Below are 12,296 nucleotides of genomic sequence, written 5' to 3'. Positions count from 1 at the left end.
AAAAAAAAAAAAAAAAAAAAAAGAGTACTTACCAGTCTCTGTGTTTGGGCACACTTGTGTTTTGAGATCAATTGGAAATATAACATAATCTGTAACTAGTTCTGAAGTGCCAGAGTTGACGTGGAACTTACATTTAATGGAACGCACACACACACACACACACACACACACACACACACACACACACACACACACATATTAGACTAAACTCCAGTTTGTTTGTTTTTTTTCCAAGACGGAATCTTGCTCTGTCACCGAGGCTGGAGTGCAGTGGCATGATCTCGGCTCACTGCAACCTCCTCCTCCTGGTTTCAAGCAGTTCTCTTGCCTCATCCTCCTGAGTAACTGGGATTACAGGTGCCTGCCATCACACCCGGCTAGTTTTTGTAATTTTAGTAGAGACGGGGTTTCACCACGTTGGCCCGGCTTGTCTTGAACTCCTGACCTCGTTATCCACCCACCTCAGCCTCCTAAAGTGCTGGGATTACAAGCGTGAGCCACCGTGTCCAGCCTAAACTCCAGTTTTTGATTTATCAACATCTCACTGACCTCCAAGCCACTTTCTGGTATGTTTTCTTGAAGAAATAGAAAGTAATGGAGGTAATGCAATGGAGGTACCACTAGTATATGGGGAATTAGACATATCCTTGCTAATCTTTGTGGGTAAATGTGTGCCACGTGAGTCAGAATGCATAAAGATAAAAAGATGAGGATGGCTAAATACTTTTCAAACTGTTGGCTAAAAGTATTTTTGACCAAGTTCATAGTTTGAGCCAAAGAGGTGAAAGATTGTTTTGACTGACATATGGAAAATTACTAAGAAAAACCTCTAAGTTGCTCTCTGGTTATTTAGAATATACTTAACATAAGTAATACTATGAAGGATAATGTGTCTCTTGCATACTTGAATTTTCCAAATTTTCTACAATGAGTATTTATTACTTTCATAATAAAATTATTTTAAAAGCGTAACAACTTTAATTATAAATTACACCACAGGTAAAAATTTTACCTAGAATTAACCCTTGTTTCTGTTCATAATCTAGAGCATTCTAGAGTTAATCTATGCCATTTTACTCCTTTATGATCCAGCCAAATTGAGTTATGTAAATTCTAGGGGTAAGAATAATTGGTTGAGAGGTGACTATGTGCAGGGGAATCCTTCTTGTTTATGTTCGGGCTTTCTGGGACTTAGACCAGAGCCATACTGCATCACCAGCAAAGGTTAATATTCAACAAATAATTTAAATATTAACCAACTACATTTTAATTTTTCATGTCCAGAATGAAGTACTTCTGTAGTTTCCCCTTTATTTGACATTTATTCTAGTTTCTATCAGAACATTTAGAAAGTTTTTTTTTTTTTCTTCCAACAGGAAGATCAAGGAGTTTGAATGTGTCAAAGGGTTGTCATTTTACCTAGGGTACCTTTCCGAGCAAAGTTGTTTATTTGAGTTCAAAAAAAAGTTAATTAACACTCTTTGTAATTGGATTAAACTTTCTATACAAAGTAAGTACAAAGGTGGTTTTACATTGTTTAGGTAGGAGATGACACAGAAGGTTATTTGAAACCATGGAATAGGAAACATGGTATGAAGCATGGAAAAAAAAATGTGAGAAACAGATTATAAGAAAGAATTTTCTTCAAAGAACTGAAGATCAGAGAGAGAATATTCCTGGAAACTTAATGGAACTTTTGGGTTTGTTTCAGTGGACTGTATTTTTTAGAGCAATTTTAGGTTCATGACCAAAGTGAGCAGAGGGTACACAGATTTTCATATATATATACACTTGCTGTACCTGCACATGGTACAGTATCCCCCTTTATCAACATCTCCTACCAAATGGAGCTATTTGGTGTTTTTTTGTTTTTGGTTTTGGTTTTTTAGTTTTTTTTTTTTTACTTCAGGTTCAAGGGTACATGCGAAGGTTTGTTATGGAGGTAAACTCAGATTGTACAGGTTATTTCATCCACCCATGCATTAGGCCTAGTACCCAATAGTTATTTTTTCAGCTCCTCTCCCTCCCACCCTCCACTCTGAAGTAGACCCCATTGTCTGTTGTTCCCTTCTTTGTGTTCATAAGTTTTCATCATTTAGCCCCCACTTGTAAGTGAGAATATGCAGTATTTGGTTTTTTGTTTCAGTGATAGTTTGCTAAGGAAGTAGCCTCCAGCTCCACCTGTGTTCCCACGAAAGACATGATCTTATTCTTTTTTATGGCTGCATAGTATTCTGTGGTGTATATGTACCACATTTTCTTTATCTGATCTGTCAATGATGGGCATTTAGGTTGATGCCATTTGTTTGCTATTGTGAATAGGGCATTAATGAACATTCACATGCATGTGTGTTTATGGAAGAATGATTTATATTCTTCTGGGTATATACCCAATAATAGGATTGCTGGGTTGAATGGTCGTTCTGTTTTTATCTCTTTGAGGAATCACCATACTGCTTTCTACAATGGTTGAACAAATTTACACTCCCACCAGCAGTGTATAAGTGTTCTCTTTGCTCCACTAGCATCTGTTATCTTTTGACTTTTTAATAATAGCCATTCTAACTGGTGTGAGATTGTATCTCATTGTGGTTTTGATTTGCATTTTTCTAATGATTAGTGATATTGAGCTTTTCTTCATATGCTTGTTGACTGCATGTATGTCTTCTTTTTGAAAAGTTTATGTTCAAACTAGACAGAACTACTTTAAATTTCATATGGAACCAAAAAAAAGCCCCTATAGCCAAGACAATCCTAAGCAAAAAGAATAAAGCTGGAGGCATCACGTTTCCTGACTTCAAACTATACTACAAGGCTGCAGTAACCAAAACAGCATGGTACTGGTACCAAAACAGAGATATAGACCAATGGAACAGAACAGAGGCCTCAGAAATAACACCATACATCTACAACCATCTGATCTTCGACAAACGTGACAAAAACAAGCAATGGGGAAACGATTCCCTATTTAATAAATAGTGCTGGGAAAACTGGCTAGCCGTATGCAGAAAACAGAAACTGGACCCCTTCCTTACACCTTATACAAAATTAACTCAAGGTGGATCAAAGACTTAAACGTAAAACCTGAAACTATAAAACCCTAGAAGAAAACCTGGGCAGTGCCATTCAGGACATAGACATGGGCAAAGACTTCATGACTAAAACACCAAAAGCAATTGCAACAAAAGCCAAAATTGACAAATGAGATCTAATTAAGCTAGAGAGCTTCTGCACAGCAAAAGAAACTATCATCAGAGTGAACAGGCAACCTACAGAATGGGAGAACATTTTGCATGCTATCTATCTGACAAAGTTCTAATATCCAGAATCTACAAGAAAGTTAAACAAATTTATAAGAAAATCCATTAAAATTGGGCAAAGGATATGAAAAGACACCTTTCCAAAGAAGACATTTATGTGGCCAACAAACATAAGAAAAAAAGTTGNAATAACACCATACATCTACAACCATCTGATCTTCGACAAACGTGACAAAAACAAGCAATGGGGAAACGATTCCCTATTTAATAAATAGTGCTGGGAAAACTGGCTAGCCGTATGCAGAAAACAGAAACTGGACCCCTTCCTTACACCTTATACAAAAATTAACTCAAGGTGGATCAAAGACTTAAACGTAAAACCTGAAACTATAAAAACCCTAGAAGAAAACCTGGGCAGTGCCATTCAGGACATAGACATGGGCAAAGACTTCATGACTAAAACACCAAAAGCAATTGCAACAAAAGCCAAAATTGACAAATGAGATCTAATTAAGCTAGAGAGCTTCTGCACAGCAAAAGAAACTATCATCAGAGTGAACAGGCAACCTACAGAATGGGAGAACATTTTGCATGCTATCTATCTGACAAAGTTCTAATATCCAGAATCTACAAGAAAGTTAAACAAATTTATAAGAAAATCCATTAAAAATTGGGCAAAGGATATGAAAAGACACCTTTCCAAAGAAGACATTTATGTGGCCAACAAACATAAGAAAAAAAGTTGATCATCATTGGTCATTAGAGAAATGCAAATCAAAACCACAGTGAGATACCATCACACTCCAGTTAGAATGGCAATTATTAGGAAACGATGCTGGCACAGCTGTGGAGAAATAGGAACGCTTTTACACTGTTGGTGGTAGTGTAAATTAATTCGACCATTGTGGAAGGCAGTGTGATGATTCCTCAAGGATCTAGAACCAGAAATACCATTTGACCCAGCAATCTCATGACTGGGTGTATACCCAAAGGATTATAAATCATTCTGCTATAAAGACATATGCACACATACATTTATTGTAGCACTATTTACAATAGCAAAGACTTGGAACCAACCCAGATGCCCATCAATGATAGACTGGATGAAGAAAATGTGGCACATATATACCATGGAATACTATGCAGCCATAAAATAGAATGAGTTCATGTCCTTTTGCAGGGACATGGATGAAGTTGGAAACCATCATCCTCAGCAAACTAACACAGGAACAGAAAACCAAACACCTAATGTTCTCACTCATAAGTGGGATTTGAACAATGAGAACACATGGACACAGGGAGGAGAACATCACACACCAGGGCCTGTGAGGGGGTGGAGGAAAAGAGGAGGGAGAGCAGTAGGACAAATACCTAATGCATGCAGGGCTTAAAACCTAGATGATGAGTTGATTGGGGCAGCAAACCACCATGGCACATGTATACCTATGTAACAAACGTGCACGTTCAGCACTTGTATCCCAGAACTTAAAAAAAAAAAAAAAGTGTCTGTTCTTGTCCTTTGTCCACTTTTCAATGGGGTTGTTTTTCTCTTGTAAATTTGTTTTAAGTTCCATTTAGATGCTGGATAATAGACCTTTGTCAGATGCATAGTTTGCAAATATTTTTCTCCCATTCTTCAATTTGTTTGTTTACTCTGTTGATAGTTTCTTTTGCTGTATAGAAGCTCTTAAGTTTATTTAGATCCCATTTGCCAATTTTTGCTTTTGTTGCAATTGCTTTTAGTGTCTTTGTAATGAAATCTTTGCCCATTCCCTTGTCCGGGATGGTATTGCCTAGGCTGTCTTCCAGGTTTTTATAGTTTTGGATTTTATATTTAAATCTTTAGTCCATCTTGAGTTTTTCTTTTGTTTGTTTGGTTGGTTTTTTTTGTATATGGTGTGAGGAAAGGGTCCAACTTCTGTCGTCTGCATGTGGCTAACCCATAATCCTGGTACCATTTACTTAACAGTGAGTTGTTTCCCTAATGCTTGCTTTTGTCAGCTTTGTTGAAGATCAAATGGTTGCAGGTGGGCAACATTGTTTCTGGGCTCTCTCTTCTATTTCATTGGTCTATGTGTCTGTTTTCATACCAGTACCATGCTGTTTTGGTTACTGTAGCCTAGTTGTATAGTTTGAAGTCAGGTAACATAATGCCTCCAGCTTTGTCCTTTTTGCTTAGGATAGCCTTGGCTATTTGGGCTTTTTTTTTTTTTTGGTTCCATATGAATTTTAAAATAGTTTTTTTCTAGTTCTGTGAAGAATGCCATTGGCGGTTTGATAGGAATAGCATTGAATCTGTGAATTGCTTTGCACAGTGTGGCCATTTTAATGATACTGATTCTTTCTGTCCATGAGCATGGATTTTTTTTTTCCATTTGTTTGTATCTTCTCTGATTATTTGAGCAGTCTTTTGTAATTCTTATTGTAGAGATCTTTCACCTTCCTGTAATCCTAGGTTATTTTATTCTTTTTCTGGCAATTGTGAATGGGATTGCCTTCCTAATTTTGCCCTTGTCTTGGTTGTTGTTGGTAATTGGAATGCTAGTGATTTTTGAACATTGATTTTGTATACTGAAACTTTGCTGAAGTTGTTTATCTCTGGAGGAGCTTTCAGACTGAGAATATGGGGTTTTCTAAATGTAGGATCATGTCGTCTGCAAACAAGGGTAATCTGACTTTCTCTCTTCCTATCTGGATGTTCTGTATTTCTTTCTCTTGCCTGATTGCTTTGGCCAGGACTTCCAATACTATGTTGAATAGGAGTGGTGAGAGAGGGCATCCTTTTCTTGTGCTGGTTTTCAAGGAGAATGCCTCCAGCTTTTGCCCATTTACTGTGATGTTGGCTGTGGGTTTGTTAGCTAAGCATTTTGTTTTTCTTAATTTATTTTAATTAAATAATCTATTTTTTAAGAGATATGTCTCAGCCAAGCACAATGGCTCACGCTTGTAATCCCAGCACTTTGGGAGGCCGAGGTGAGCGGATCACAAGGTCAGGAGTCCGAGACCAGACTGGCCAACATAGTGAAACCCTGTCTCTACTAAAAATACAAAAATTAGCCAGGTGTGGTTGTGCAAGCCTGTAATCCCAGCTACTCAGGAGGCTGAGGCAGGAGAATCGCTTGAACCCGGGAGGTGGAGGTTGTGGTGAGCCGAGGTCATGCCACTGCACTCCATGCAGTCCAGCCTGGGCAACAGAGCAAGACTCCATCTCAAAAAAAAAAGAGATATGTCTCACTCTGTCACCTAGGCTTAAGTGCAGTGGCTTGATCTAGCCTCCAGAGTAGCTAGAACTACAGGGACATGCCACTGCCATCAGCCAAATGGAGCTTTTTAAAGAAATATACCTTCCTTTTTTTTCAATATGACTTTTTATTATTCATTCATTTATTTATTTATTTATTTTTTGAGACGAAGTCTCGCTCTGTTGTCCAGGCTGGAGTGCAGTGGCATGCGATCTCAGCTCCCTGCAACCCCTACCTCCTGGGTTCAAGCGATTCTCCTGCCTCAGCCTCCGGAGTAGCTGGGATTGCAGGTGCCTACCACCACGCCCGGCTAATTTTAGTATTTTTAGTAGAGACGGGGTTTCACCATGTTGGCCAGGCTAGTCTCAAACTCCTGACCCCAGGTGATCCATCCGCCTCAGCCTCCCAAAGTGCTGGGATTACAGGCGTGAGCCACTACGCCTGGCCCCTTATGACTTTCTACATAGAAGTTATTAGTAAAGATTCTATAGTGGGTGAATCTGCAATGGATGAAGATGTTTTGGAGTGAAGTTGAATTGGTCTTTTGAATGTATTAGAAATATTGTACACAAAGGGCCCAGTAGGTAAAAGACCACTCAGCTAAAGTTTTCTGATAATTTTCATGGTCTGCCTGAAATAGAATGTGTTGTAGCACATGACTCTTCAAAACCATGTTTGCTTTCATAGCAAAGATTGAAGGTAATTAGCTGGGTTTTCTTTAAATAAGAAAAGTAATATTAACATTTTCTTTGTCAGATTATATGAATTGAAAATTTTTTTTAGGTACCGGGGGGCTAAGCTAAGAAGCAAGAAAATAAATGAGACTGTACTATGCTTGGGAAACATAGTCTCAAAATTAAGAGGATATTCCACAGATCAGTCTTAATTATGAAACTTGTATATGATTGAATAACTTATAAAAACTTTTATGTGTTTAATTTTGATTTAAAAATAACCACAGCACTCATTTTCTAAGAATGAATAAAATATTTTCATACCCCAATCCTAAAATTAGAAAATATATATATACATATTTTTTTCACAGATATTTAATCTCATTATAAGGGGTAAAGAATTTAAAACAGTATTATTACTGTTGCCTTTTAATGTCCAGCAGGGTTTTTTATATTGTTTTGGTTTTGTCTTTTTTTAGATTAAATAGCATTGTCAAATATTGGGAGCTAGTACAGAGTGGTAGTTTAAAGGAGTCAGATTGCTTGAGTTTCAATTATAGCCTACCACTAAATAGCTCTGTGTAACCTTGTATGAGTTTTGTAACCTCTGTGTGACAGTTTCCTCATTTATAAAATGTATATACTTGATATACACATGATGAGGATTAAATGAGGTAATACATCCAAAGTGCTGCCACTTCGTATGCACTGAGCATGTGTAAACAGTTATCATCAGAGTTTGCAGTTGCTGTTTCATGCTAAAGTGGTAAGAGTTATGGCAGGATATTTTTATCTCAAGAAACTTGTTAAACACTGGGGAAGGAAGGAAACAATTCCCATTCTTAATTTCTGGGAACTATTTATGATTATATTAATATTTAAAGCATTCTAGTTTGTTGAAGTTTTTTCCCCCAACATTAAATTTAAAAAAATTTTTTTCAAATTTATATTTGCATTTTTTCAAATGGCCCTTTTTTTTCAAAGCAAGGTTTTGCTCTGTCACCCAGGCTGGAGAACAGTAGCATGATCATGGCTAACTGCAGCCTCGACCTCCCAGCCTCAAGTGATCCTCCAACCTGAGCCCCCAGAGTAGCTGGTACTACAGATACATGCCATCACACTCAGCTAATTTTAAAAATTTTTTGTAGAGAAAGGTAGCCCAAGGGGTTCAAGCGATCCTCTCGCCTTGACCTCCCAAAGTGCTGGGATTACAGGCATGAGCCACTGTGTCTGGCCTCAAGTAATTCTCTTAGAAGTTGGAATGCAGTCCCTATCAAGCATCAGCAATATTTTCATGTTTTACCTAGCAAAAGAGGAGTCTGGGAAAGTGGGTTGGAATGATTAAGGATTGTTACCTGCATTAAAGAGGACAGCAGACTTTGGATAAAACAGTAAAACCGTGTTAACAGGAGAGTAGTATGTTAAGTGATAAAATTTATGTGGTGCTGATGGAAGTCTGATGCTTCAAGACTTCCAGAAAAGTCTGGAAGCATCAGATAGACTTAATTTCAAATACTGTATTAGCTATACTTTCAAATTATAGGTCTAAAAGTTTTTTTTCAACTTCATATGCCTTTTTAGTTGATATTCTCTAAATTTGATAGAGTAGGTTCAGTTGTTAAACTGAAAAAAAATACAGTAAATATACTATTTTCCCTGTGTTTTCAAACTTTTGAGGCACTTCATAGTATAGTTCTTTATGAATCATAGAGGCTATATATAAATGCTGAGATGCAAAAATAAATCCTATTTAAGTAGACATTTATCAAGTTACCTTTTTTTCTTTTTTTTGGAGACAGTCTCGCTCTGTCACCCAGGCTGGAGTACAGTGGTGCAATCTCGGCTCACTGCAACCTCTGCCTCCCAGATTCAAGCGGTTCTCCTGCCTCAGCCTCCTGAGTACCTGGGATTACAGGTGCGTGCCACCACGCCCTGCTAATTTTTGTATTTTTAGTCTAGATGGGGTTTCACCACGTTGATCAGGCTGGTCTCGAACTCCTGACCTCGTGATCTGCCTGCCTCGGCCTCCCTCCCAAAGTGCTAGGATTACAGGCATGAGCCACCACTCCCGACCAACAAGTTACCATTTTTAAACTAAGGAAAATGACTTTAAATATAAGACAAATGATTGCCACACAAATAGGTCAAACATGTGTGAATAATACAGTAAGCGGCAAAAGGTAAATGTATTACGTCCAGACAGACTTGTTCAGATTACCAAGTAATTAGACTTCATCCATGTGTAATGATTAAGACCGTTGGTGATTAAGACCCTAGGATTAGGGTCAAACTGCCTGTTTTTAATCCTGACTTCACCACTTATAAGTTGTGAGACCTTGGAAAAAAATGTTTATGTGCCTCAATGTTTTCATCTATAAAATGGGGGAAATCATAGAATCTACCATAGAGCTAGGTATGTGTTTAATAATTTATTTAATTAATAATTTTTGTTAAATCAGTCTAGGCATATGCATTTGATTTTTTTTTTTTTTTTTAATGCTTCCAAGATGATTGTTGCCAGCCCTACAGAAAATGGACAGGTACTTCGTGTAATTCCATCTACCCAGACAGCAATGGCACAAGTGATTATACCTCAGGGGCAGCTTGTGGATGTGAATAGTCCTCGGGGTGAGTAACAATGGGATATAGTCCTCAGGGTGATATATAGGGGATTTGAGAGTGTTTTAAAAACATAAATATTTTAGAAAAATCATCTTATGAAAGTCAGTGCTAAAATTGATCTCCTTAGGTAAAAGATTTTGATTTAAATAATTGGAAAACAGCTCTTCACCCAAATAAATTCAAAGTTCATTTTTCAACTCCTGTCTAGATTAGCTATTTGATTTAAGAATTCTATGAAGCCAGTTGACTCCTGCTTCCTCCCAAATGACCAGTGAGCATAAAATAAATTCTTCTTAATTATAACAGTAATAATAACCGCAACAATAGCAAGAATATAATGCTAATAGCTTCAGAAGTTTTTATTTATATCTTTCTTTTCTTTTTTTTTTTTTTTGGAGGCAAAGTCTCACCCTATCCCCTAGGCTGGAGTACAGTAGTGGCATGATCTCGGCTCACTGCAACCTCCGACTCTCAGGTTCAAGCAATTCTTCTGCCTCAGCCTCCTGAGTAGCAGGGATTACAGATGCCTGCAACCACGCCTGGCTAATTTTTATATTTTTAGTAGAGCCAGGGCTTCACCATATTGGCCAGACTGGTCTCGAACTCCTGACCTTGGGTGATCCACCCGCCTCCGCCTCCCAAAGTGCTGGGATTACACATGTAAGCCACCGTGGCTGGCCATTTATATCTTTATCAATATTTTTATTAGCCATGTGACTCATTACTTTTTTTTTTAATACTATCCTTTTTATCCTCTTGCTCTTTTCCTCTTTCCGTGGCCCCTTCAGATTCAGAAAAGAGAATCATGCTCCCTATTTCTCCTTATATAGTCTGTCTTTACCTGTTTGATAATATGCCTATTAGTTTTTTTTTTTTTTTTTTTTTTTTTTGCTTTCCTCCCTTTTCCCTCAATTTGAATCTCTTTTCTAACCTCATAGCTATACTGTTTTGTTGCTTCTTCATAGCTAATGGTTTAGGGCAGATATTTTCACCTTAATGTTATCATTCTTTGTTAATAGTCATTAGGACATGAAGAGAACAAAGATTGCAGAAAACATTATGAGTATGAGCACAGTATATAAACAAAATTAGTTTTACATTTTCCTGTATATTGTAGAACTCTTAAGATACAATTATTTCTACTACTTTTATATACTGGCTGTTCAATATAAATTCTAAAACTTAATTATAAAATTACAGTAGTCAGTATTATAATTTAAAGTAAACAGGTATCAGAGAAATTCTCAATAAAGCATTATTCATTTATTCTCAATAAAGCATAAATTTTCTTTACCTATTACAAATACATAAGTTTTAGTTAGGTATATTCTTATGGTCTTATTCAAGATATTGATGTTACTTTGTTCTTGTTTTTGTTGTTAAGATGTCCCTGAAGAGAAACCCAGTGACAGAAACTTATCAACTGTAAGGGTGGATACTCTAGCAGACAATACCAGCAATTACATTCTTCATCCTCAGACATCCTTCACATTGCCCAAAAAGTCAGTGACCAGGTGAGTCCATGAGAAAGAGAAGCTCATCTTTTAACATCACCATGGAAATCTTTTTTACAGATTACACATTTAAAGCTGGCTGACTATGGAGAAAATCAGAAAATAGAAGGAACTATCATTGAATATGTCTTTAGTTATTTTAAGGCATCTGGGTCATAAGGAGGCTACTTTGGAAGCTATAAATGTCAAAAGTGCTACTTTTCCTCAGTGACATCTGTTATCTTTTGAAACAGTATGAAAATTGTATTAGTTTATTTAGTCTGACACTAACAGACTTTTTAGAATAAAGAAACATTCATGGCTAGGCACTGTGGTTCACGCCTGTAATCCCAAAACTTTGGGAAGACAAGGCAGGTAAATCACGAGATCAGGAGTTCAAGACCAGCCTGGCCAAGATGGTGAAACCCCGTCTCTACTAAAAATACAAAAATTAGCTGGGTGTGGTGGTGGGCGTCTGTAATTCCAGCTACTTGGGAGGCTGAGGCAGAGAACTGCTTGAACCCGGGAGGCGGAGGTTGCAGTGAGCTGAGATTATACCACTGCACTCCAGCCTGGGCAACAGAGCGAGACTCCATTAAAAAAAAAAAAAAAAAGACCAGGTGTGGTGGCTCATGCCTGTAATCCCAGCACATTGGGAGGCCAAGGTGGGCAGATCACGAGGTCAGGAGATCGAGACCATCCTGGCTAACACAGTGAAACCCTGTCTCTACTAAAAATACAAAACAAAAAAAAAATTAACCGGGCTTGGTGGCAGGCACCTTTAGTCCCAGCTACTTGGGAGGCTGAGGCAGGAGAATGGCGTTAACCTGGGAGGTGGAGCTTGCAGTGAGCTGAGATTGCGCCACTGTACTCCAGCCTGGGTGACAGAGCGAGACTGTCTTGAAAACAAAAACATAGGCCGGGCGCGGTGGCTCAAGCCTGTAATCCCAGCACTTTGGGAGGCCGAGACGGGCGGATCACGAGGTCAGGAGATCGAGACCATCC

At 37.9% G+C, this 12,296-nt stretch overlaps 1 protein-coding gene across 9 annotated transcripts in view; it reads left to right on the top strand.

Moving 5' to 3' along the window:
• The window catches only part of CARF (calcium responsive transcription factor), a 90,767-nt gene that overhangs the window by 47,844 nt on the left and 30,627 nt on the right, over positions 1-12,296 (top strand). For all 9 annotated transcript variants that reach the window (XM_017884388.1, XM_017884389.1, XM_017884390.1 and 6 more), the window contains 2 exons: positions 9,684-9,804; positions 11,183-11,312. In XM_017884388.1, the coding sequence (XP_017739877.1) occupies positions 9,684-9,804; positions 11,183-11,312 (251 nt within the window). The remainder of the gene's footprint in view (positions 1-9,683; positions 9,805-11,182; positions 11,313-12,296) is intronic.

Source organism: Rhinopithecus bieti, unplaced genomic scaffold (genome assembly GCF_001698545.2).
Source record: "Rhinopithecus bieti isolate Rb0 unplaced genomic scaffold, ASM169854v2 scaffold_14229, whole genome shotgun sequence".
Classification (NCBI taxonomy): Eukaryota; Metazoa; Chordata; class Mammalia; order Primates; family Cercopithecidae; genus Rhinopithecus; species Rhinopithecus bieti.
This window is presented reverse-complemented; position numbering and strand designations above follow the sequence as displayed.